Source organism: Podarcis muralis, chromosome 2 (genome assembly GCF_964188315.1).
Source record: "Podarcis muralis chromosome 2, rPodMur119.hap1.1, whole genome shotgun sequence".
Classification (NCBI taxonomy): Eukaryota; Metazoa; Chordata; class Lepidosauria; order Squamata; family Lacertidae; genus Podarcis; species Podarcis muralis.
The window spans coordinates 29,642,559-29,669,739 of record NC_135656.1 but is presented as its reverse complement, the minus strand read 5'-3'; the positions used below and the strand labels follow the sequence as shown (position 1 = coordinate 29,669,739).

At 42.5% G+C, this 27,181-nt stretch overlaps 1 protein-coding gene across 1 annotated transcript in view; it reads left to right on the top strand.

Annotated features, from left to right (window-relative positions):
- Positions 1–25,307, top strand: part of LOC114588958 (E3 ubiquitin-protein ligase RNF213-like) — a 93,729-nt gene extending 68,422 nt beyond the window's left edge. Inside the window, exons 42-68 of the mRNA XM_077924089.1 lie at positions 801–921; positions 1,799–1,899; positions 2,794–2,976; positions 3,158–3,315; positions 3,404–3,506; positions 3,739–3,853; positions 4,982–5,198; positions 5,365–5,561; positions 6,140–6,262; positions 6,947–7,057; positions 7,345–7,587; positions 8,198–8,279; positions 9,312–9,346; positions 9,648–9,742; positions 10,638–10,797; positions 11,818–11,998; positions 14,008–14,099; positions 15,583–15,831; positions 17,365–17,494; positions 18,173–18,256; positions 19,863–20,043; positions 20,175–20,376; positions 20,505–20,582; positions 21,301–21,498; positions 22,624–22,713; positions 22,814–22,992; positions 23,130–25,307. Of these exons, the coding sequence (XP_077780215.1) occupies positions 801–921; positions 1,799–1,899; positions 2,794–2,976; positions 3,158–3,315; positions 3,404–3,506; positions 3,739–3,853; positions 4,982–5,198; positions 5,365–5,561; positions 6,140–6,262; positions 6,947–7,057; positions 7,345–7,587; positions 8,198–8,279; positions 9,312–9,346; positions 9,648–9,742; positions 10,638–10,797; positions 11,818–11,998; positions 14,008–14,099; positions 15,583–15,831; positions 17,365–17,494; positions 18,173–18,256; positions 19,863–20,043; positions 20,175–20,376; positions 20,505–20,582; positions 21,301–21,498; positions 22,624–22,713; positions 22,814–22,992; positions 23,130–23,283 (3,862 nt within the window). The 3' untranslated portion in view covers positions 23,284–25,307. The remainder of the gene's footprint in view (positions 1–800; positions 922–1,798; positions 1,900–2,793; positions 2,977–3,157; positions 3,316–3,403; positions 3,507–3,738; positions 3,854–4,981; positions 5,199–5,364; positions 5,562–6,139; positions 6,263–6,946; positions 7,058–7,344; positions 7,588–8,197; positions 8,280–9,311; positions 9,347–9,647; positions 9,743–10,637; positions 10,798–11,817; positions 11,999–14,007; positions 14,100–15,582; positions 15,832–17,364; positions 17,495–18,172; positions 18,257–19,862; positions 20,044–20,174; positions 20,377–20,504; positions 20,583–21,300; positions 21,499–22,623; positions 22,714–22,813; positions 22,993–23,129) is intronic.
- Positions 25,308–27,181: the final 1,874 nt, after the last annotated feature.

The following is a 27,181-nucleotide window of genomic DNA, read 5'->3' as shown; positions in this document are numbered from 1 at the left end:
GCACAACCCTAGAGTCTGGCCCGTACGGGCAGGGGTACCTTTACCTTTACCTAATGTTTCCCTTGAGATTAATTGAAAATGACAATGTCACTTGGTTACATTGTTGTTTCGCCCATTTGAACGGTTGTGGTAGTCACCCATTTGCAAAGCTGCTTCCTTCTTAATACCCTCAAATCCCAGATTACATGTTTCCTGTGTTATCCCACGCACACACAACTTAGTAAGTGGTATAGTGTTTAGAGAGTCAGACTAGGAGCTGGGAGACCAGGGTTCATCACCTCGCTCAACCCTGAAGCTCACCTTTCCTACCTCACAGGATTGTTGCAAGGGATCAAGGAGGGGAAAAGAACCTTGCATGCCACCTTGAGGTGGGATATAAATGCAATAAATAGTAAAAGTAAAATGCTATTATGGAATCTACAAAGGAATATGGAATGAAAAAAATTACAGTAGTCAAGTGGCTCTGTGAGCCTCCGAATTGAAGCTCAGTGGAACAGATGTAGCTTGTTAAGTAAAAGAATAGTAAATGGAGAGGCTGTGCATCTGTGCTGCTGCACTCACTTGAGTACTGGCCCTCTCCTTAGTTACATTTTACTAGTGGGTTACTAGTCTTTTCCAAATCAAGTCTTCAGTGCCACTGAATTTTATGACGTGCTCTGCAAAAGGCAGTGATGATCCCTTCTTATACAGCAGGAGTCATCCCTCAATCCAGTCATCTGGTACTTACTTCCTACTTTCTTGTCGTCCCCCCCCCCCCCCATATATAAATAAGCCATAACTCACATTTCTCTTTGAAACAGGAGCCGATGGAATCGGGTTTTCTCAGTCTCTCTCTTTGTGGAACATGTGCTACTTGGAGCAGAAAAGGCGATCCCAGAGATGGTGGATCTGATAAAGCAATATACCACAAGGCTTGGAAAGGTAAGGACCCTTTTTGCATTTGGAGGGAAACATCACTTGAAGAAACATCCTTTGCTTATTTGGCTGGCCATAAGCAAGTTAAATATGTACCAGTTTTATTTCAGCACTCAGAACTTGCTTTTCTTTTCATAGGTAGAATGGCACTTCCAATTTGTAAGACAGAAACAGCAATAAGCATAGTGCCTCAAATGCCTAAAAAAGAGATATGTTTTAATCTGTTAATGCCGATGCTAGGCAGGCCTCACGGGAGGACATTCTATAGCTGGGGAGGGGTTGTGTACACATAATACTTGTAAAGAAATGCATTCTTTCCATCAAAGAATTCTAGGTACTGTGGTTTGTTAAAGGTTTATGGGAACTGTAACCCTGTGAATGGTAGACTGCAGTGTCCAGAATTCTTTTAGGGGAAGTGTGTTTCAAAACTTCTTTAAAGGTATAGTGTGTCCACAGTGGCGTAACATGGGGGGTGCAGGGGGGGCCGGCCGCACCAGGCGCAACATCTGGGGTTAGGGCAAATCCATTGGTTAGGGGGCGCAAATCCACGGGTTAGGGGGCGCAAATCCACGGGTTAGGGGGCACAAATTACTTGCCTTGCCCCGGGTGCTGACAACCCACGCTACGCCACTGTGTGTCCACATCCTAAGTCTTATTGAATTCGGCCCTTCTGCAAAGACATGTATCATTGCTGTAGTAAAAATAATGTAATAAAGTCAGTTGGAGCATCTTATTTGGCTAGCTTGTTAAACCCAGTTAGAACAAATGCATGTTCTGCTATTGCAGTTACCATAGTGATAAATGTGCAGACTCCTGTGGTTACTGCATTGTTTGCCTACATTTGAGGGCCTCTTCCCATTCACATTGTTTTTATTCTTTTCAGTGTTTCCAGTGGAATTCTGACATCAAAACTCTTAACACATTCACTGCAGTGATGAACGTGCTGTGCGACTGCAAGGATGAAATCAGTTCAGCATTTTGCAAGTAAAGCTTTTGGGATGAGTGTGTGAGGAGGGCTGGGAAAAGGCAGTTTGTAGGGAAGCAGTGGGATATAAGTTAAATGTGAAAGGAGAAAGATAAAAAAAGACATGAGGTGAATTTTGAGAGGGGGGAAATTAAACTAACGGCCTTATTTGTTTGGCATCTCTGGGTGAGCAGATTTTGCCTAAAATGGGACGACTGACTCATAACACCTCCAGAACCAATGTCTATACTTATTGGCCTTATTTGTTTGGCATCTCTGGGTGAGCAGATTTTGCCTAAAATGGGACGACTGACTCATAACACCTCCAGAACCAATGTCTATACTTATTGATTAAAACTAAACTATGGAACTCCCTGCAAGAAAATAATTGCGGTGATAAAGAGTCTAGTGATTTCCAAAGAGGAGTTAGATACAGTGGTACCTTGGTTGTCAAACTTAATCTGTTCTGGGAGTCCGTTTGACTCCTGGAACTGTTTGACAACCAAGGCGCGACTTTCAACTGGCTGTAGGAACTTCTTGCACTCAATTGGAAGCCGTGACGGACATTCGGCTTCCGAAAATCATTCGAAAACTGGAACACTCACTTCTGGGTTTTCGACATTTGGGGCCGAAAAGTTCAGCAACTAAGCTGTTCGAAAACCAAGGTTTCACTGTATTGGCAGAAAATTTTGTCAGCAATTGCCAAGTGATTACACCAAATTTCACCTTTTTATGACTTGCAGCCCCTACGCTAGCATTTTGTGATTGTGGGGGCAGGCAGGGCTCAGTAATTTTCAGTCCGCTCAAGTGGACCCTGAAAGGGGAAGGGTATAAAGTTTGAGCATCCCTTACTTAGGCAATGGGCTCTACAATTAAATATATGATCACATTAACTGTGGCTCTTGAATTCACAGGTATGGCTTAAGACCATGTCCAATATGTATGGGAGATCCTAAGGACCCAGTCAACCTACCTTGTGATCACGTATATTGCCACAGTTGTATCAAACAGTGGCTGGTGGCAGGACAGATGTCCTGTCCGCTTTGCCTGGTTGACCTACCAGAAAAATATTCTATTGAAGTATCCAAGGAGCTCAGGTAATGCCTTCTTCTGATTAACAATCTATAATATTGGTAATGATTTAGAGACACTGGCCTTAATTTCTGAGGACTTAATATAACCCACTAGCTATGCATTTCTTAGCATTTACACATGTGTTTTGTGGTGCAAGTTGCAGAGTTGACCAGATATGTAATGGCTTGTGCATTTTCTCCACAGTATTTGCATAGAAAAAAACACCCAGTTCCGTAAGTTTTGCAACAGTTTTTTCATAAACCTGGTTTCTACTATGTGCTTCAAAGACAATGAACCCCCAGAAAAAGCTGTGATCCAGATGCTACTGAAACTCCTGTTTTTCCATGCGAAGCCTTTGAGAGGTACGTGCACAAGATCTTTTATCAGCTGTCTTGTCTTGAATAAATAGACTTTTCCATGTCTTTATGCAGTGTTTTATTACTTCTTTAGGAAACCCCAGGGTGCATACAAAATCTCTGTCCCCTTTTAACGATGTGGTAGATAAAACTCCTGTAATTCGTTCCGTCGTGCTAAAGTTGCTTCTAAAATACAGGTAAGGACTTTCAATTGGGACTTTCAACTACCCTGCTTCTTCTTCAGCGTTTATCCCACTGATGCATGTTTTCGTTAAATCGAAGTCCTTGTGGTTCTTTCCTGGTTTCAGCTATTGCTTTTCAGAATCTCTTGCTGGCTCTCACCTCAGCTCTGTTGTACAACTGAAATGCATACTTCTGACAGTGGAAATCTTTCATTTTGAGTAAGGAGAGTTTTCTCTGTTTCTATAGCTTCAACGATGTGAAAGTCCATGTACAAAATTATTTATCAGAAGTAGAATCAAGTGGCATCCTAGACAAAGATGATAAAACAAAAGTGTACGTGCTATTTGTCAACTGCCTTGAAGTAAGTATACGTTCCAGTTTCCTTGTTTACTTTGCAGGGGTGACCTGGCCCAGTGGTAGAATCTTAGGTCATTCCAGAATCTTAACTTTTCAGAGACATGGAAGAGATAGTACAGAGCAATCACTGCCTGCTGCACATGTGTACTGGAAGGAAATAGACTAGATCAGAAGGTGCTTGCGATTAGATTTAGTCATTTGCAGTTGACTTCTGTGGCGCAAACAGGATTTCCTCATCATCTAAGCTTACACACCCCATTTTGTTTATATATTTACCAAGCTGTCAGCTGCTGGATCAGGTAGGAGGGAAATAGCTTTCCTTACTTGTCAAAGCCTGGCACAGCTTTTGCATTAGCATCAACTTAACTAGCAGTTGGGAAAGACTGAGGGCACAAGGAGAAGGGGACGGCAGAGGACAAGATGGTTGGACAGTGTTCCCGAAGCTACCAGTATGAGTCTGACCAAGCTGTGGGAGGCATTGGAAGACAGGAGTGCCTGGCGTGCTCTGGTCTATGGGGTCACGAAGAGTCAGACACGACTAAATGACTAAACAACAACAACAAACTAGCACTGTGTGTTTTGATTACTGGAGATGGTAGCAATTTCACCCCCTGATATTATTCTGAAAAGCAGTGAGTGAAAAGCCATAATGACGATCATGAGTCATTCTTGAAACTTTTGGAACTGTGTGACTTGCTTCTTGATAAGCAAGCCTCGTAGTTGTTCAGCTTCCTAAAATTGCTACAGCCCCTACTAGTTTGCTTTTACCTGAGTATTTTACATGCCCTCGGAGCATTTGCTTGGACTGAGACTGCACTCCTAACCCCTTACCTAGGAGTAAACCCCATTGAATTCAGTAGTACTTTTGAGTAGACATGGTTAGGGTTGCATTGTAACTGATGGCCAAAACGTTTCCAGATTGGTTTATTTATTTCTAAAGCACCACCAGGAAGCAGAAAAAGCTTTGCAAGCTGGCATACCTGTCGGCTCGGTGGCATTCCATGTACAAAATGGTGTGTGTGTGCTTGCATGTCCCCAAAGGTGCAAACTACAAATGCAAGAAGTTTAAAAAGCTTAAACTCTATGGTATGGAAACTTAGTTGTAACCAGGAAACATGGTTTCATTTTTCAGGATTCTATGTGTGAGAAATCAGGAGCCTCCTCTGAGGAAAGCAAAGCAAACCGGCTAAGAGAGGATGGGCGTTTCCTGGAAAACTACTTACAGTGGAGCAGGAACAGCGGTGACACCCGTCAAGAAGCCACCATCGAGTATTTGCAGGGTGTGGCCCACATCCAGCTGTGCATGGACAGGGCTGCAGAGCTGCTCTTTGAGCTTCATGGAGCTTCAGGCAAGTGGGATTATGGTAACCAAACAGGAATGCAAATGTACCAAAGAAATGGCGTGTGAAAGAGTTCCTGCTGCTAGATGATTTGTATCTGTCAAGCACTTTTAAAATTGTGACCTTTCTATAGCACGGCATAGGGAATAAGGCCTTGTTTTCTTTCTCTCTGTAGATGGTAGTGAAGAAACAGAGAAGCAATTCTACCTGCAGAAAGTGAAGCGCTTCTGCTGTCAGACTAAAAATGACTGGTATAAAGTTTACCTTGTCCGAAAGCTTACTAATCAGTATGGAATGGAGTTCACACAGAGGCTTTCTAGTGAACAACAGTATCTCTGGGTATTTCCATCAGAAGTAATTAAACAGCAACAGGTAATACATATCTGTCTCTATCGTTAATAAATTTGAGATGTTTATTTCTGAGCTATGCCTTGGTACACAAGGGCCAAATGGAATGGCTCTTAAGAAGGAATTTGCAAAAATAAAAGGAATTTGTTTTGCTTACATTGAGATTTCACCCTCTAAGCTAAGATTTATTCACTCAGGCCTTGGGTAACTAAGCTGGTTTCTATGGTGGTGCTCATCTTTTTGTGAGGTAGGTGGGACTAATTTTATTCAGTGAGCATTTTAGGTATATTGTGCTATACATGCTTTAAATTTTCTGGTTTTAGCTGTTTTAATCCGGTTTTTTTTTATCTTGTAAGTCACTTGTATTTTTTGTAAAAAATGTAACTAACAAATATATGTAATATTAATAAGCAAAATATATTGCTTTGGCTAGAGAGCCTCGTGATAACTTAGAATGTTTGGGCAGGCATCTATTACCCTTCTGAAGTTTGAAATTCAACTGCAGATTTGATGGGCAGATTCTGTAGTTACATCACATTGTTTAGAATGTGCTTTCATATTCACACTTTTAAAAAATGGGACTTGGTATTTTGTGGCCTCAGAGTCATCAGCACAATCAGATGGATCGGTTCCTGGTATGCGGCAAAAACTACAGAGTGGTTCGTGATGCTTTGGGAAAAGCAATAATAGAATGCCAGGCAGATGGTATTTCAGCAGCCCTGAAGGTAAAGCCATTTCTTTTGATTTCATATATTCCTGATGATTTTTTCTTCCCTCCTTCCTTTGTATATCTCAGCTCTATTAACAAGGCTTTCTTGCTTACTATTGATGTATTTAAGTTGTCCAAAGCCCAAATTTTCACCTGTGTTCTACTGTTTACTTCTTGTGCTTATCAAATGACAAGCCATTCTTGCATTGGCTGGAGTATCGGGGCTGAATTTCAGAGCGCTACATATTGCATTAGAAACATTGACTCTGCTAATAAGTGATGGACTTCCTTTACTGTGCCATTTTGTAGTGTCCTTCATATGTTCTCATCCAGATCTGGGTGGGTCTGCTACCTACAGGAGAAATTTGGCAAATAAAGAAATCCCAATTGAAATACCCTTGCCATAGGTGATGGAATCTTACTGGTTACCAGATTGGAACAGTGTCAGGGAAACATTTACAAAAGTTGTGCCTTTAGTGTCCTTTTTGGACATATCTAGAGATATATTTGGACTGATGCGCTAGATGAAATCTTTGTGACCTGGTACCATTTCGTGTGGGCGTGTTTTCTGTAGCAATATCCATGACTACTAATAGCCAAAGATGGAAGCTTAACTATTGATAATCTCTCGTTTCTTGCCCTCTTCTCCACCCTGCCCCACCCCCAATCCCAGCCTTGTAACTTGTGCCTTCTTTTTCAGGCATGCAATGTCTCCAAGTCTGTCCAGGCTGTTCATTTTCTCTTGGCTGTCTTCAGAGAGTTCACATCTCTGTATGGATGCAAGGAGCAGAGTCTTCATCCGAAGCAGGAGGTAAATGCCTTTGTCTTGGTGCCAGTTTGCATGTTGCCTTGTGCACAAGTGCTGCTTCCTTAGGAGAGAGGAAGAATTAGGATATCAATTATAGAACTGAGCAAAGGTGGTCGTTTCCCCCAACTTTCATTTAAAAATCCATTGAAAGGCATTGACCTATATGCATTATTAATCATCTTCCAAGCAGTTGATCATCTTAGTTGGCCATAGTTCGTATGAAGATTGAAGTGAGTCTAGTTGACAAATCTCACCTTACTTTTTGAAAAATAATTTTCTTCTTATTTCAGCAACGTGATGTTATCAAGGAGTTCATCCAGAGCTCCAACGTTCTTCCTTCTCCAGAGCTGGAGAGATTTGCAGAATCTCTGATGAATAACCAACTCCCCTCACTGGCACTGAGCCCCCAAGATTCCAGCCACAAGAGGGTAGTGATTGAAATGGCAATTCACACTGCTGCTGTCTTGCTGTCTGGCCAGAATCGAATCCTTGAACCTCTAAGGAATCTGGCATTCTCACCTCATACCATGCAGGTAAAGAAGTGAATGTTCCGTTTTCCTTTGCAATTCCCATCAGTTCCTGCACTCATTACTGTTTTACTTGCATTTCCTGTCTGTCTGCAATCACACAGAAACAGTCCTCTCCTGCATGCAAGCATAACACACTTTAAAAAGGTAAAGGTACCCCTGCCCATACGGGCCAGTCTTGCCAGACTCTAGGGTTGTGCGCTCATCTCACTCTATAGGCCGGGGGCCAGTGCTGTCCGCAGACACTTCCGGGTCACATGGCCAGCGTGACAAGCTGCATCTGGCGAGCCAGCGCAGCACACGGAACACCGTTTACCTTCCCGCTAGTAAGCGGTCCCTATTTATCTACTTGCACCCGAAGGTGCTTTCGAACTGCTAGGTTGGCCGGCGCTGGGACCGAACGACGGGAGTGCACCCCGCCGCGGGGATTCGAACCGTCGACCTTTCGATCGGCAAGTCCTAGGTGCTGAGGCTTTAACCCACAGCGCCACCCACGTCCCGTATAACACACTTTAGCACATGGCAAAAGACTTCAACTGAAGATCTTAATACATGAACAGGAGGACACTGCATATTATTCTAGTTCCACTTTGATATTCTCCTTCTCCCCTTCCAGGGTGCTTTTCTGCCAACAATGCCAGAAGACTTACTGGCTCAGGCTGTGAGATGGGAAGCAGCAGCAGGACTTCGATGGTATAGTAAGTACCATGCTCAAGCTTGGGAGCAGTCTAGAGAGCTATTTTTCCCCAGTGGTGTCTTGTCCCCCGAAAACAGTGGAAATAATCCAGGGTATGATGGGGATTGCTTCCATATATTACTCTCCTGTCAAATTACTGTGTCGTATCTATCCATTTAGGCACAAAGACATATGGTTAAGTGTCAGTGGGTGGTACCCAATTCACTCATTCTTTTAGTGCAAGGATTTCCACTTCCGCAGCAGATCCCCCCCCCCCCATCTTTCCTCCCCATGCACGCCGTGACCTCTTCAGAACAGCTTCAGGGGGTTGAGGGAACCCCAGAACAGCCCACAGTCATTGTGCTGACAGAATGAGCTTGCTGAATACCACCCAGTGTGGACTTTTAAAAAAGAATCTTGATAGTTGTGTAAACTTCTCAGAAATGTAAAGTAGTTATCAAAAATAACTTTAAATGTACTTGTAATGTAATGTAATGTAAGTGAAATAAGCAGACCTAAAATCCAAATTATTTTGATGTGTACCATGGGAACAAGTAGCAGATTGATAGAAATATCCTATTTCTTTCTGAAAGCATCCAGAGGTGTTTTGAGATCAGATTCTGTTGTCAGAATCAGCAGGAATTTGTTCATATTTGCCCCATCATGCATCACTTTGCACTAGTTTACATTTTATTGCATTTGCCATTTTACTGCCCAGTAACTTAGCTTGAAGAGAATAAAAACATTCCTTCCAGTAGCACCTTAGAGACCAACTAAGTTTGTTATTGGTATGAGCTTTCGTGTGCATGCACACTTCTTTCTCTCCCCAAGGAGGTTCGCCTGGCACCATCATTATACACCTTTAGGCGCCTGCCAAAAACTTTCCACTTTAGACAGGCCTTTGGTTGATTGACATCCGATGCTCTTTAAAAAAAGGGGGGGTTATTGGGTTGTTTTTGTTTTTGTTTTGATTATGTGAACTGCCCTGTGACCTGCAGGTAAAGGACAAATGAATGAATAAGTAAATAAATCCTTTCTTTTTTCCCCAAACCAGCATGTCCAAATGGCCACCCCTGCACTATTGGAGAGGTAAGAGCTTTCACAGATTGTGTGTGTATTCTGGTTTATTTCTTTAAAAGCCGTCTGTGCTACAGTTTGTGTAGCACTTCATTCTCCTTCAACATTCTGTCATGTTTTCAAGGAATTCCTTGTAAAGCAAACTAAAGCAGAACTTTGCTGTGTGTGTGGCTTTTGTTTGTTTGTGTATTTGTTTAGTTTAGTTTTGCAATTGCTTAACATTTTGGAAAATAGTTGAACCTTAGCCTAAGCTTTACCAAGCAGAATTACTTCAGTTTTCTGCTTCTAATATTCCACCCCTCTCTCCTTTCAGTGTGGCCGTCCCATGCAGCGTGGTTTCTGTGTTGATTGTGGTGTTGTAATAGGAGGCGACAACCACAGAGCAGTGGCAGGCTTTCAAGAAGCACGGTATGTTTTTATGTTAGCTTTTTGGAATGTGGAGTGGCATATACTTTTTTAGAGTGTTCCCTAAAGATTGGGAGGTGGGATATTTGCAGCTATTTAAGGTGAATTTATTCTAGAACAGGTCTCTGCCCCATCAAGTTATAACAACTTTAGAGGTAGAAAAAACTAATTTACCTTCCTAGAATACTGCAGTGATTTCCAGTTCACCTATTTCAATGGCCATGTTCAGAAGAACAACCAAGGCTTCAAAACTTTCTATTTAGGAAGTTGTGGCTGTCCCCTCCCCTATCCTTTCCCCTCTTCCTATCATGTTCCACTTTTGACCCAAAGACCCGGGCTTGTATTGAGCTAGCACTCCCTATTTTATGCCCAAAGTAGAGAACTGTGGCTTCCGCTGCTCACAATTATCTGAGAGTAATTCTCAGTTGGACTTACTTCTCAGTAGGCATGTATAGAACAGGCATTAACAAACAAGAAAGAAGCCAGGATCGTACTATGGCTTTCCTAATTTCTTAGCTTTGAGCCACCACCCCTCATATTTATTTATTTATTTATTTATTTATTTATTTATTTATTACAAGTATTTCTCCATCTCTTTATATAAGGCATGTCAAGGCAATTTACAGGATAAACAGTTCACTAAAAATACAACAACGGCATTAAAAACAAATAATTAAAGCAGTGTATACAAGTCAAGGGGGTATTTTAAGTGGAAACATATATAACAGCAAATAATGGTATTTTAATATTTTATATACTACATATGTAATATGTTTGTATCTCTTGTTTTAGTGTGATGATAATTACTGTCTGGATGTCTGGGAATCAGAATTTTTAAGCGCGGAAAAGTACTGTTTTGTAGCAAGTGTGCACACACTGTATATATTATTCTATACAGGAGTATTCAAGACAGGTCACAAACCGGCCATGTGCTTGGAAAACCTGAAAAAAGAGAGGCTGAGGTTGCATCTGAGAGGGAGATGTCTCCAGCTGTCCTGATTCTGATTCGATTGCTCACTCATTTGTCGCTGCTTTTGGGAGCCACAAAAGATCGCCAGGTATTTTCAAATAAAACTAGGAACCACACAATTCTGTCTGAAAAGCATTGCTGCGTGGAAACTAAAGAAAGCATATCTGAAACGGAACTCAATTTTTTAAAAAAAGGTTTACTCTCAGTATCATGTGAAGGAGATGATCGGATGCCAGCAGGACTGGCCTGGGATGTGTTTCCACTTGAGGCAAAGTGCCCCACTGGGTTTTTTTTAAAGTATTTTTTTTTTTAAATGTGGTTGTTAACGATTCATGCAGAAATGCATTTGTTACATTTCAGTAATACATGGAGGGAAAGTAAGACTGTTAACAAGCTTCATACATGGATAAATGTTTCCTAGAAGCTGAAAAGGTACAGTAGTACATCAGTGTGCAAACTTAATCCATTCCAGAAGTCCATTCTTAAACTGAAACCGTTCTTAAACCGAGGCACGCTTTCCCTAATAAGGCCTCCTGCCACTGGTACCCTTCCACCGTTCGGCTTCCGTTCTTAGACCGAGGTAAAGTTTGCAAACCAGGACACTACTTCCGGTTTTGCGGAGTTCGTAAATCAAATAGTTCGTAAACAGGGCTGTTCTTAAACCGAGGTACCACTGTACTCGGTTTCTCATACTATAGTGGACACTTGTGGTGGACAGTTCATTACAATAGACCTCTGGCTTCCTCAGGGATGAAATCATTTATCACAGTTGTCCAACAATTTGGCATCAGGTGGCATTGACATCACACACACTATACTCTTTCCAGCACCTCCTAAAAACATTTTTGTTTAGACAAGCCTTCTCAGGTATTTAGAATGGTGAGTTTAAAAAACCCCGAAACATATTGCTGGTTTTTAATTTTTAGAAATGTTTTGATTGTTTTTACTAATAATCTTCCTGTTTTATTCTTTTTTTTAAACACTTTGAGATTTTTCACTAATCAAGCAGCATATAAATTTTATAAAATAAATGACTGACTGTTAGTCTGCATGCCTTGCAATAGAACTGCATATTGATCGCTCTGAACCTTGCATTTTGTTATTGAAGTCCCTGCTACAGATCATAAAACCACCAGTTCAGGATCCAGTGAGCTTTCTCATGCAGCATATTCTTAAGGACTTGGAGCAACTGATGAATACTCTTGGGAAGTGTGCTGATGAAACCACCAACGTTGTCCATCTCATTCTTTGTAGCCTTCTCAAGGAGCCTCACCAACAGACAGGCCAATGTAAGGAGAGCAGCTTGCAAAATGTGGTTGCTTACATTTCTAGTAAAGCAGGCATAAATTCACAGCATTGACTGCGACGTTATATTTCAAAGTTGATTGAGGCAGCCGTGGCAGAGTTCTCAAGAAGAGCTGTATTGTACCTATTTTTAAAAATAAGTACAGTGGTGCCCCGCAAGACGAACGCCTCGAAAGACGGAAAACCCGCTAGACGAAAGGGTTTTCCGTTTTGGAGGCGCTTCGCAAAACGAATTTCCCTATGGGGTTGCTTCGCAAGACGAAAAAATATTGCGAGTCCCCGCGGGCTTCCCCTCCCCTTTTCCTAAGGCGTTAAGCCGCTTATCAGCTGTTCCGCTGATAAGCCGCTTAACAGCTGATCGCTGAAAGCCGCTAGACCGCTGTAGCACTAATCCGCTAAGCTGTCAATGGGCTTGCTTCGCAAGACGAAAAAACCGCTAGACGAAGAGAATCGCGGAATGGATTCTTTTCGTCTTGCGAGGCACCACTGTAACTTTTTTCTTGTGAGTGGCATGTCTGCTCTTAACCTGATTTCATAGTCTCATTGCTTTCATTATTTAAGTCTCCACTTTTCAAAATAGTCTGTTTGCATTACTGGTGGTTCTGGGCAAGTTCTTTTATTGGGCTTTGCATTATTGAATCATAGTACTGATAAAGTGAAGAATGCACACAGAGTATCTTGTTTTTAGAATATACACTGTAGTGCAGTTTTCATTTATATTCAAGAATGCTGCCCGCATTGAATGGGCTTGGCTCCTTTTGTAACTTTGTGTGAGTCACTTAATGTCTATACACAGAATAGGCCTGTGCATCACCATGGAACATATATAGAAGCTACACCAAATTAACACATTCTGATGTTTTAGAGTTGTTACACCCTTAATGCTATGGTTCTCACATAATACTAAGCCATGGTTGGGGAACTTCCTTGGCTTCACAGTCCAGATACATATCAGGCCTAACCTCACCAGCCAAATTTGGCAGGTGGACACTGGTCAATAATCCGATGTCACAAATGTCACGATGAAATCAGGTGATTTGGCACTTTGAAGTCCCAAAGCTGAGACTTCAAAGCTCTGTGCAGGGTGGTTGGCAAACTTGCCAAGACTCCTGCACAGTACTTCAAAGCTCCTGAGACTTTGGCCCATCAGCTGATGGGTTGTATAGCCAAAGCTTGCTTTTTGAAGACATCAGTTCTTCGTGTGAATTCTCCTGTGAGAAACACTCATGCACTGCTGATCCAGCAGGCTTTGGTTCTCCCACTCATCAGTGGATAGGCAATGTGCCTTCCTTTGCCAATGTGCAATTGGGAGCACACTTTAAGTTTCCATATTCTGCACTGGCAGCTGAAAGCACATATGATGCCAGATGTAGGGCAGGCGGGTGTGGTTTGGAGGAAATTGCCTTATGATGCCAGCTAAACCATGGTTTGTTTACTAGCAACAAGCTATGATCTGAAGCCATGGTTTGTTGTTGACTTACAAGACTTGGTTTGTTAAACATGGCTTAGCATTATGTTAGAGCCTGGCACCCTCCCTCAGTCCTGGCTTGTTTGACCATTCCATTCCAGGAACTCACCAAGCTACTAGGGCATAAAGCAGGAACAACAGGAAAACAAACTTTGGCAGAATAAGCTATGGTTTGTTTGTTCATCTGTGGGGCAACTCTTTGTTACACCATGGTTTGTTAAACGAACCATAGCCTTAGTGTTTTGTGCAAACCAGGCTAGACAGTGGGAGGATGTGTAGCTTATGTGACCTGTCTTGGTAGTCAGGGGAAGGAACCAGGCTTTTTCCTTTTAGAGGCTAATACAGGCAGAAGAAACTGGGAATTGCTATCAATAATCTCCAGCCCTTTAACAAAAGCAGGGACAGAGAACTATTAATTGTTACTGCTACTGCCACTTTCCATAGCTGACCCATGCCAAATTGAACTGCATGCAAGGAAGCAGGGATAATAAGAAGGTGTTACATGCAATAAATGTCCTTTTGCAGGGCCAGTGCGTTTTGATGGTCAACTCTCCAAAAAAGAGCAAAGAAACAACTGGGAGGGAATTGTTGCACGCATCATTCTTCCTGAACTGGAGGTAACATAAAACACACTCAAAAACTTGTATTTTCTGACAGTACACAGACTAGCCCTATGAATTATACATATTTCATTAGCAGCCGATACAACATACATTATTATCCTGATTACAGTGGAACATTGTACATGTATTTGTACCTGTTTGTGCAGGGATGTGTATGCAGGTAGGTCTGTCAGTTCTGCAGGGCTGACAGAGTATCTTGAGCAGGAGAGGGAAAGCACAAGAATGAGAAATCTTTCTCTACTGCAGATTTAGCAACAGATAAGGCCACCTGTCAGCAGCAGGAAGTAGTGGGGTTTCTAGCAGATGCTACGTTGGCCTCCCCATTTTTTTTGTGGTGCAGAAGAGAAAGTAAGCCTTAGAATCCTATTTTTTAAATCTAACGTGCCTAGTAATTCCTTCCAAGGCTAATGGATAAAGTAATGGTGTGCACTCAGGGAAGACATTGGCAAGGGCAAGTTTTGCTGTTGTTTAGTCGTTTAGTCGTGTCCGACTCTTCGTGACCCCATGGACCAGAGTATGCCAGGCACTCCTGTCTTCCACTGCCTCCCGCCGTTTGGTCAGACTCATGTTGGTAGCTTCGAGAACACTGTCCAACCATCTCGTCCTCTGTCGTCCCCTTCTCCTTGTGCCCTCCATCTTTCCCAACATCAGGGTCTTTTCCAGGGAGTCTTCTCTTCTCATGAGGTGGCCAGAGTATTGGAGCCTCAGCTTCAGGATCTGTCCTTCCAGTGAGCACTCAGGGCTGATTTCCTTAAGAATGGATGCGTTTGATTTTCTTGCAGTCCATGGGACTCTCAAGAGTCTCCTCCAGCACCAGAATTCAAAAGCATCAATTCTTCGGTGATCAGCCTTCTTTATGGTCCAGCTCTCACTTCCATACATCACTACTGGGAAAACCATAGCTATATGGGAAAACTTTAACTATACGGACCTTTGTTGGCAAGGTGATGTCTCTGCTTTTTGGGGGGCAAGTTTAGCCCTATCCGTGCTTAGTGTCCCACATGAGGACTAGATCTTGTCCAGATTACTGCATAAAATTGTTTGGGAGTTCCTAGGGACTGAGGAAGTTGTCCTCTGCAAAGCTTCACTCTGGGTTCAGTTTCTTGCTGTGATGCTACTTCAGGACTCTAGAAGCCAGTTTTTTATTTATATTGATAGGAGTACATTTGAAAGAACATTTACTAATTAGAAAAACGAAAGACTTCTCTTTCAGAAGTAACTCTCCTTGATACCCCACACCTGCAATTTTCATAATAGCTCTAAGGAAGTGAGCATTTCACCTTTTGAGAGCTAAGGTGTTCAGAACCCTCAGATGAACTACCAGATTCAATTATTCAAGATGCAGTTAGAATCACACCAATTCCTAGATCAGCATTAAACCCCACTGCCCAGCCTTGCCTTAAAGTGTGTGTGTGTGTGTTGAGAGAGGCTGCATCTTAATGGTTATAACCCTCACTCCCTCATTTCCCCCATGCAGGTTCTGGATAAAACACTTCTGGAGTTGAATCGACGAATCAGTGAAGATGAGAGAATCTCTTCGAACCCAGTAGTGAAAGTTGTATATGGGGACCCTGCAGCCTTCCTGTTCACACTGACCAACAGCCCTGTACACTGTTCCAGGATGTGGAGCTGCAAGAAGAGGATCTCCATTGAGTACCTGGGGCACGTTGTCCAGCAGAAAGGTGGCAAGGACACACTGCCCATCTTATGGAAGTTTCTGCAAAAGGTGAGCATGCCCAGATTTTTGCCAGTGGCCCTATTACAGGAATACATGAGTCAGGAACTGCCATGCAAGGGACCCAAGTGTACGCTGCTCTTGATAATTAATAAAGGGGAAACCCCAATATATGCCCTTCATCTTCCTTTCTCTTTTCCTTCGTTTTATGAATGTTATGACTTTGTTCTTATGAGCAGAAGTCTCCTGTCAGCTACTTGCCAAAAGCTGAAGTACATCAGTAAGCATCAAACCAGGCAGGTGCTTTGAAATATTAAAATCACAGTCATAGCATAAGGTAACTTTGTGCTGGTATCTGTGAGGTAATGACTATCAGAGACCCAAATCTACTTTACCATCCAAAGGTATTGAGTGCTGTCAGAACTGGATTAAGGGAACTATTATGCATGTTTCTGGAGCTGAGATTGAGAGGAGCATAAGGACAAGGGGCAAATTCTACTGTTATAAGTTTTTTTCTTGATCCAACACCTAGCTGTTTAACCCTTTTCTGCACCTGGATACCACTTGCCTTACCATCTGTGGGGTGGGGGGATAAACTGGGTCACAGTATCTTTTCTTCCTTTGGATGGATGAACACTTGGGGGTTCCCAGCTTTCATTGCAAGGTGGGGGGAAATGGACACAAAATTACACCCCACCCCTATGTACAACCCAGTTTTTAGCATCCACTTGCCTCTGGCAAAGCAGTAGAAGTGCTTAGACTTAGGCTTCACCAAGAAGCTGAAGAAAAGTTTCGTGACCACTTTTAGTACTCATTTATAGCAAAAGGAGATGTGTTAGAATGATGTTCAGTTTATTTTGTGTTAAAAATATTGTGTGAAGTCTTATGTAATGAGAGGAGCTTTGCACAGAACAAGGTCTACTTGCACCGAGCAGATCTCTGCCCAGAATGACTTAAAAGTAAATGCTTCATTTATACCCTTTCCTGGTGGAAATATTACTAGAATTGAGAATATATATTTTTTGCAGCTGAAGAAAAATAAGGGGCAAAGTGAAGTAGGCAAAAAGCCAGAGGGGATGCATAAAGTTGTGTAAAGCTGAAACCAGGAGAGAGATTGTGCAGGGGTCCTGCTTATTTCTAATTCTGGTAACCCCTTACTCAATTTGCTTTACAATGAAGTTATACCTGTGGGAAACCATGTTCTACGGACTTGCTAGATATGAAGAGTTCTGTGCGTATGTTAATTTCTGCTTATTTACAACCACCAGTGCTGATTCTTCTACATGGGAGTGGCTTACCCGGTGAGGCAGAGCTACAGTTGCTTCGTGGAAGCAGCATCACTGTGAGGTGACAGCAACGGGGTGGGGGGCTGTGCAGCACCAGCAGAGGCAATGTGGTGCTCTCACTAGTGCACCTACACGGGCCCAACCTCACTGCAGTTTCGCTCCTGGCTCTCCTGGTAAGTGGCAGTGATACCACTGTCTGGGCCAGGTGAAGCAGTTGCCTCCTAAGGGGAAAGCCACTCATGCTTCTGTAGTCTTTCAACTCCTCTTACCTCATTAGCACTACTCTGCTTCATTTTAGGAAGCTGAATTGAGACTGGTAAAGTTTTTGCCAGAAATTCTGGCCCTGCAGAAATACTTGGTGAAAAGGTTCCAGAACGTGTCAGAGCTGGAATACCGAAAGATTGAAGATTTTCTCAACATTTCCGCAGGTAGACTCTTCCATATTAAGTTAGCAGAGCATTAAGGCGTGTGGTTAACACCAAGCTTCACATTTATATAAGTCATCCCAGGAAAACGCAGCCATTGTTTTTGTAGACATAATGGACATGATCCAACTAAAATTAAGCATTTTGAAGTCCCTCTGATTTCAGTGGAAACATTAGGGCCATGCTTAAATTTCTGCCATTGAAATCATTGGGATCCAGAAGTGTTTAACACAACCTGGATCATGATCCATTTTAGCAGTGGGAAGCTAGCATTTGACCAGGAGATAGAACTTGCTTATATTTGTAGCAGTATTTCATCACAATTAATTTGGGGATTCAGTGCAACAACGTACAATGGTGGACACTAGCTTAGATGGCTTTGAACGATGGCATTCATAGAGGATAGGCATCTTAGTGACACGGGGTTGCCTGAAACCAAAAACTAGATATAAACATCGGAAAGGGTGTTGACTTTGTGCCATGCCTGGGGCTTCCCAGAAACATGTGGCTGGCAGCTATGGGTACTGGTTTAGGCAGACCTTTGGTCTGCTTCAGCTAGGCTGCTCTTGCATTCTAACTTCCTGAACCAAAACTTACTTGGGCAATAACTCCCTTAGAAAAACATGCAGAACTTTGCAATCTTGCATATGTCACATGCTGTTTGTTTCTTGCATTCTCCAGAAGGCAAGAGGTGCCTTATGACAAACAGAGTGAAGATATTTCTGACTGTTTGGAACAAACTGAGATCTTCCTTGGAAACCAGTGGTGAGTGGCGAGTTTACACCATTACTCTAGAAAAATAGTAAGGTTGCGAGGTCACCTGGTGCCATCTAATGGTAACTTGGGTCTTTAATGCTGGAAGAAACACTCTCTAGTCTTGTCTCCTGAAAAGAGTCTAAAAAGGTTGTTCCATTTAGCAGTCTCTCCTTTTACAGTACTCCCCCACCCACCCTTAACATAGGACAGGGTGAACTAGTAGAACATAACATAGGACATTTGAGTTTAGAGCAAAGGACTTTGCAGTTTATTACAAGAATGGGTTGGATTGGCAACTTTGAGATTAAATTTCAGTGGCAATGGATAAGAGGGACCCAATGTCTGTGTAAGAACTAAAAAGAGAGGTACCAAACTGCAGGTATTACCTATTCCAGAACAATAGAAGGGAAAGAGGGATGGATCGGGTTTCTCTGGCCTTTGGACACAGGGGTGGTAGCAATTACTGGGTCTATCCATTATGAGTGCTTGGAAGTCAGACACCCTGGCTTTTTTATTAACAGCTGCTTTGTCATCAACCCAGGAGGATGGAAGTAATAGGCAATTGAGGGCAGGTTGATCCCTTCTAGATCTCCTTGAACTCCTTATGGCATGGAGCTAGTCTTAATGGTGATGGGTGGTTTATGTATTATGTGCCTCTCTTGGAGACCTAAATATGCAATATATAAAAACAATGGATATGGAACTAAGGGAGGGAACACTGGGGGAAGGAGGTGGAGGTCAAGCTAACTAGGAGTGGAGTGACTTAGACTGATCTGAACCAAAAGGATCGGCTTGGGCAGCTCAGGATTGTACACGGAAGGCTTAGTGGAATCTCTAATAGGCTTGATCATCTAATGGAGAAGTTTTCTTTGATCAAAGGGAGAGGAAACTGCATTTAATTTGCAAATTTCCCCACCATAGCTGGCAAGTTCAAAAAGTGTGTGTGGAGAGAGAGAGCTTGAGAAATACTCACGTAATTCTGGGTGGAGATTCTGATCCTTCATTAATGCTAATCAATGCTGATGGCTGACTCTGATGTCTTTACCAGTTGGTTTCCCAGCACTTCAGGCACGAAACATCTTCAGTCAGGGCTCTGTAATGGCCATATTAGTGGACACCCCTTGAATGTCATTTTCATTTTATGGAGTGTGCATTCCCTTTGCTTAACTGTTTGGAGTCATTCCTTGTGAACATGCTGAAGGTGATCTTTGCCCTGCTTTCCGACAGGTTTGCTTAGTTCACCACTTTCTAAGACAGAACAAGAATGTGGGAGTCGAGGTGCTGAGGCATACTTAAAATGAGCCAGCGTGGTGGTGTGGTTAAGAGTGGTGGACTCATAATCTGATGAACCGGGTTCGCGTCTCCACTCCTCCACATGCAGCTGCTGGGTGACCTTGGGCTAGTCACACTTCTCTGAAGTCTCTCAGCCTCACTCACCTCAGAGTGTTTTTTGTGGGGATGAAGGGAAAGGAGATTGTTGACCGCTTTGAGACTCCTTAAGGGGAGTGAAAGGCAGGATATCAAGTCCAAACTCCTCTTCTTCTATCTTCTTGGTAATGAACAAGAGATAATTAGAAACCTGGTCACTCACTAATGTTTTCTGGTCCAAATGCAGGTGAAATTAAACTCCCCAAAGATTATTGTGCTTCTGACCTCACTCTGAATAGTGACTTTGAGATCCTGCTGCCTCGCCGACATGGTCTAGGCCTCTGTTCCACTGCCTTGGCCAGTTATCTCATTGGCCTGCACAATGACTTTGTCTACACCGTAGAAAAATATACAACAGATGCCGAAAGGTATGCCTGTGTGTGTATGTGCTAGAATCCCCATTACTTCCTGCAGGGTGACAGATAGCCTTATCTGGTGCCAAATCAGCAGTAGAGCAAGATTTCTCATTCTCTTGTGTTCTCCCTCCCCATCTCAACAGATACTCAGTCAGCCCTGCCGAAGTGACAGATCTACATGTGATCACTTACGAGGTGGGGAGGGACTTGATCCCACTGATCCTGTCCAACTGCCAATACAGCGTGGAGAAAGGAGGAGAAGCCCTCCAGGAACTGGAACTGGAAAAAATTGAGCAGCAAATTACTAGCAGATTCCTACAGGGAAAGCCTTTAATCACATTGACAGTATGTATCATAGAAACTTAATGTTGCCACATAGCTTTCCTGGTGCCTTGTGAGATCCATTTGTCAGGTTAGAGAGCATTATTGCAAAGGGTTGCTCACTGGCATATTTTCTCTCTCTTTGTCACCAGGGCATACCCACTCTGGTATACAGGCATGACCAAAATTATGAGCATCTCTTCAATGATATCAGAACCAAGCTGAGCCAGGTGAGCTTCAGAGATGAGAGAGAAAGAATACAAAAAGTGGCTGACTGCATTTCAGTAAAGTTTTGTTAAATTTAGGATTAGCTTCTTGCTGCACAGTGCCTGATTCTGTGCTTGCTTGGTTTTTGTTGGCATCCTTCTGTCTCGAGAGATAATGGAGTGCATTGCAGGGGTGAAGTTAACCCACTGGAGAATCACAGCGCCTGCTGTGGCTGTAGAGACCAGTAACTTGTAACTGCATTGTTTTTGCTGTGTTAGTAGCACTGAAGTGACCCTCTCCAGGTGCAAGCCTAGGTAGTGTGTATGGAGGTCAAACAACTCTGTGTATTGCCCAGAGGACAAGACCCCACTCTTGGCCTCGCTGATGTGGTTCATTGGGCACCAGATTGGCTGCTGGTATTGTCGGAAGGAGGGGGTATAAGATCCTATCCAACCATCTTAAGGACTCCACTGCGGATTTGTGTAGGGTTTACTCCTTAGCCTCCCAAGATGTCCCACAAGGCAGCAGGTACATTGGTAGCCCTTTGGAATTCATTGGGACACTTCCTTGTAGGTGTGTGCCCAGTTTGCTGTCCAAGTCAGGGCCTGGCAAACAGCTTCTATAACTTGGAAGAATCATTGCAGAGGAAAGGAGTGGACTATATAGAGACTGACTGCAGTGTTTGCAACAATCTGTGCTGAATGATGGGCGTTGACTGGCTTTCATTCCCTTGAATTACAGAGCTCTCTGCCAAATTCCACAATTGGCATGATCAGTGGGGAGCTGCTATCCTACAGTGACATCTGTGAAGCTCTGTCTGTCACCGAAATAACCTTAGGATTCCTAGCTGTGGCTGGAGGAGACCCAGATATGACTTTGTCTAAGTATGTTGAAAATATCCTGCAAATGGGCCATCAGATAAGTGACCACGTGATGAAGGTGAGTGCAGGGGAAAAGAGGAAAGTAGACTAGGCTGAACGCGATGACTGTCTTACATGCCCTAAGCTAAAGGAGGTGCTCTCTCCACCCATTTTTTTCCAGAGGTTCAAGTTCCATTCACCTTTGGCCTTCCTCTTGACCTTTTGAGCTGGAATGGGGGACCATCCCCACAATTATACTGTCCATTGGAGAAAGCACAATGCAACTGTTGTCTTCCAGCTTATGATTTAAGTCCCTTTATCTTGGCAGTTTCTGACTTTTAAAAAGAACATCTTTTTGCTATTGCAAGTTTTCAGTCAAACCGTTTTTTGCAAGAACCTAAAACTACCACACAGCCTAATGATCTATCCACACGCCACGCTTTCCAGGCATGGTCCTCGCATTAAAGCTCCACCTGCTCTGAATTGCAGCAGAATTGCCATTAGCTTTAAAGCTAGTTTTAATTGCTTCAGCTTTAAAGAGCAGGTTTTCGTGGGGGTAAGATCCAGGGTGAGAAAGAGAGCATTCAGATACAGAGCTTTAAAGCTCAGGCCTGTGCCTGGAAAGCACAGGGCAAAAAGTAAGTCCTAGCACCTTACTGGTCCAAGACATTCTGCTGCTTCAAGGGGTGTTGATATGTCACAGAAGGGGATGCTGGTTTATGTATACACAAGAGTTGAATAACAATAAACTCTTGGGCATTTTAGGATGAGTTTCATTGAAAACAGAAACTTAAAGCTATTTTTAAAGAAAAAAGATGTTGCTGGTTGCAAATTTATTGTCTCTAGAGAATATACGTGTAACAGAATGTATATATTCATTTCATTTATTTTATTTCTTTGCTGCTTTTCACTCACACGAGTGATGAAGCGACTTACATAGATAAATAATAACATAGTAGAACATCACAATTACAACATGAATCATGCAAAGTAATTAGCAAATCATCAGTAAAATAATTAGAAATCATCAGTAAAACAACCACCTTCTACTAAACATTATTAATGAAAAACAATTTAAAAATATATTTACATTTTTTCTAAAGGAATGTTTAGCTATGTCCACCTCATCTTCATAGCTGTTGTAAACCTAGTTCTGAATTATAGTAAACTTTAAAACGGTCAAACCTTTGTGTGTTTCTTACAGGTGCTGAGCCGATGTCACCTAAAGCACATTATTGCACTGTGGCAGCTCCTTTCAAGCCATAAATCTGAACAGCTGCTGCATCTGAAAAAGGTAGGAATCTGAAAGGGGTAGGGAGGATGAGATAACTTGATGTTTTGTGCTCTTGTTCTCCCTTCTTCCCCTAACGATGCTGTTGTGTGTTTCTTCCCAGGATCCTTTCGCAGAGGTCAGCGAATCCTATAAAGAGGAGCTCACTCCAGAGACCACAAAACTCCTCAATGCCTTCCTTATGCAGGCTGGGCTGGAGTCCTTCCTCCAAGAGTTGCACGAAATGATCATCCTGAAGCTGAAATATCCCAAAGCTCAGGAAAAGTTCAATCCCACGTGGAGGTAAGAGCCTGTCAAGCCCGAACTTTGCATATTTTCTTCATCACCTGAATATAGCTCTTTTTGTGCTCGTGAACAGTGCCATGTACTGCAGAATAGCTGATTATACTTTGTGCTCACTCTCTTTCTCTCTTTCCCAGCCTTAAGGACACACTTGTTCCATACCTTGAAACGAAAGGGAGCAACATACCAGAAGAACTAGAGGATACATTCCCAGAAGAGATCCTGCTCTCCCAGTGTATCGCTGTCTGGAAAGTGGCTGCCGCTCTTAAACGAGACCGAAGGCTTGGTTAAATGCAGACACTGTGCTGCTTCCTCTCTTCTTGGCCAAGCCACTTTCTGGAAAAAAAATTCCAGGAAAGCAAAGCACTGGATTTAGGTGCTGCTTTTCTTGCACATAGCAAAAATGAAAAGCACCTTTTGGATAAAAAAAACAAATTTCATTGCTGAAGGAGTTCCTAATGGGAAGTGTCGCTGCGTGATATTAAGAATAAACTATAATGTGTAAATCTTAATTTAAGCCATAGAAGCCAAAATAAAAATGCTATTTATTCCCAGTAACCCCAGTAGAGCACAAGCTGAAAGATGCAAGCCACATTCAGAGGAAGGCAAAAAGACCTTTTCAGTGGCAAGTTTAGTGGCTTGCAACACAGGTCCTTAAAAAAACCAAGGTATAAATGGTCAGTATGAGGCTATAGAGCAGGGGCTGTGTGTCCCCTTTCTGTGGGATGTCTCTTTCCCCTTAAGTCACTCAGGTCGGCAAGATACAAGGAACCAATCCTCTTTCCCTCAGGTTTTTTCTTAGTCTTCCTAAGTGCTACCAAAGCTGCCTTCTCTACTACTAGAGGCATCGTTTGTTTGTAACTTTTATTTTGCCATAGTGTGTCTGTTAGTCTTTGGATCAGGGCACCCAAACAAAAATTGTCAAAGCTTGGTCAAGGAAGTTTTCCAGGTGGCTTTCTTAAAGCCATTCAGCAGGCACAGAGTCAGAACTAGCTTGACGTCACTGCCTACACAAGAAGCAGCCAGTCAAGGTTGCCTAACCTGCCTGTTGTTGGCCATTGTGAATAGGTATATTCACTCACTTAGGCAGCCTTCTTCATAGTCACATGAGTGTCAAAATCTGCTTGTTTCGCAGCTGGACCCTTGTATGCATAAACTTGGTTTTCCTTTCTTTGACCTCAACGACTTAGATATTCTAGTTGATGTTAGTGCTTTGAATATAACAACTGATTTGCTGCTGATGTTAAATTTGCAACTGTGATCATGATTAACTATGCCGTCTTAATTTCTGTTTGGGCCGAAAAATAGCTCAAGCACATTTCTCTGATCAGCTTCATGAAGGAAACAGTGTTGAATTTGTTGGACCAACTAGGATGCTTTCAAAAATAAGATAGCTATTTTATTTCATTTAAATAATGTTATGCTTAAACTGTCAGCTGTATACAGCACATTTAGCAGCTTGAGATGCTGTGCCTCATTAAAACAACAAAAGGAGGAGATTCTGTGGAAGTGATTAAGATTTATTGAAGGAGGAAGAAAATACCACTTACTCCTGTGTGAACTGGTGCACCATTAATTGAAGGAACTTTTTCAAATTTCTGTTGAACTGTATTCATGTGGATTTTAAAGCATCTTTCCCAAAATATTATTGTCTTGACAGGCGGATGACAACGACAACCCAAAATATTTTTGGGAGGAATTTCTCAGGGTGAAAGTAAAGTAGTATCTGCCACTGCTATAAATGATACTAGCCAAGTTCTGCTGGTGCTCTAAATTTTATGTGCTTTATAAATAACAGGGTTCTTAATAGGCAATCATACCACATGTGCTTACACATACTTCAGTTCACTGAACTTTTTCTTAAAGGGCTATCAAAAGCTCATTTCACATATTCTGAGTACTTGCATTTCTGGCCATCTGCATAACTTCCCTAAACTTGACCTGTTCAGCATGCATATTCTATTGATAATCTACACTGGGTACTAAATACAGTTTATGAGTCACTGCTGACCCAGCTGATTGTTATTTAAGTAGTTACCTTATTACTAGAAAGTTCTGAGTCTGGGGCTGAGTTGCTTACACTTGCTCTATTTCCAAACAAGAATACAAGGGACAGGACACAGTGAAGGAACAAAATCCATTATTCTCCTTGTGGATGATACATTTGGCTGTGATAAAATTAGCACTGTACTGGCGAAACAGTAAACTGTGGCTTTGTTTACGAGTATACTGAGTTGGGGGACCATAACCAACAAATGTTTAAAAATTATTTTGTATTTTTTCTCCTCCTTTTAATAAAAAATGGCTATACAAGACTTGTATTGTGTTTAACTGTCTTGAAATTTTGCTATCATGATGAATTCAGTCTGGAAAGTTGATTGTGTTCCTTGCTACTTACAGCAGATCTCTACTTACACCATTATTTCTTGGTTTGGCAGGGGTGAGGTTTTCTATAAACTTGCAATTCAAAAGCAAATCAGCATAAGCGTTTCCCAATTATTAATACGGTAGGTCTGAGATGCTTTTCTACACAGAAGAGGGACATCTCTTCAATACATTATCAGTTGATTATCTGCTCAGCATGAAAACTATAAATTCAGTGACCTAAAGATTCATTTATTTTGGAGCTGGGTTTCAAAGGAAAGGCAAGATTATAATGATGGGTGCTTTGCTTGTTGTGCAGTGCTAAGGCTTATCATTGCCATCTTTCCTCATGTATAGGGTTTTTGCAGTTGCTCCAGATATTCAACAGATAGTTTCTAGAATGATCAAGCATCTTTTGGAAATAAATTTCATATTGCTGCGTCCAGCCTAGTGGTGGGGAACCTGCAGTCTTCCAGTTAGACTTCCCGCTCCCATCTGCCCTGGCTCAGTCTGGGAAGTGTAAAAATATTGAACTGCTACCTTCCCTGTAGGAAGTATGCAATGAGAACTATGTATGTGTGTGTTTCCTTTTGTTCGGGGTTCTCCATCCTGCACGTTTGCGAGCGAGGACCCTGTTTTAACAGCTCGTTTTCCTGACAATAAAGATCAAGTTTACTAGCCGCTTTGCTTCATCCTATCTTTGGTTGGTCTCTGTTCATTCTCCAACAGATAGGGAGCCTCAGTGATCTCTATACGGGCTCCTTGCATGCACCTCCTACAGGGAAGGGAGCAATTCAGTATTTTTACAACAGAAGCTCTGGGCATAGACAGTGTTACAAATTTGTGTGTGTGGCAGACACAGAAATTCCAGAGGGGCAATCCTGTTAGGCTGCAATAGATTGTAATGGGTTGCTTTGAAGCAGGGACAGATTTAGGTTTGATGAGGCCCTAAGCTATTGAAAGGTAATGGGGCCCTTTATGTGTCCAGCTGCCCTTTGTCAACAAATTATTGCTGTTTTTTGTGTTGAATTTATGCTATATGGTAATTGATGGACCTAATAGGTATCTAAAGCCATTTGCACATACAGTTGTATCTCTGGTTAAGAACTTAATTCGTTCTGGAAGTCCGTTCTTAACCTGAGGTACCACTTTAGCTAATGGGGCCTCCCACGCCGCCACCACGTGATTTCCGTTTTCATCCTGAAGCAAAGTTCTTAACCCAAGGTACTATTTCTGGGTTAGCAGAGTCTGTAACCTGAAGCGTTTGTAACCTGAGGTACCACTGTATTGCCATGCAACCAGTCCATGCAGAATGTAGGCACCCTATATAAAGAAATGAGCAAACCAGGGATATTTTAGGGAGCAGGCTAGCAGGCGGGGCCCATTACTTACATCATAGGAGCCTACACAACACAAAACGCTGTTGCTGTATGTAGGTTTTATTTTATTTATTTTTTATCTTATATTTCGGAAATGTAAATTTAGAGGGGTTTTCCCCTTTAATTTTTTCTAGGGCCCCCAAGAGAGTGGGACCCTATGCTATAGCTTGCTTAGCTTATACATAAATCCGGCACTGCTTTGAAGTCACTTGGGGGGTGACTTCAAAGGCCAACCTCCTTGCCATGCCCTGTATTTTTCCACAACAAAGGTGGCAACCCAATCAGCAGAACTTGCCCTTTCCAACCCTAAGGCGCGCCTTTCCCTGTCCCAGGAGGCGTGCGCCCCTTTCCATCACTGAACTGCAGTGCAGGGAGAGCGAGCGCCCTTGGGTCCGCTCGGTGGGGGCGTGATCAGTGCAGGGGCAGCCCAGGAAGTAGTAAGGCGG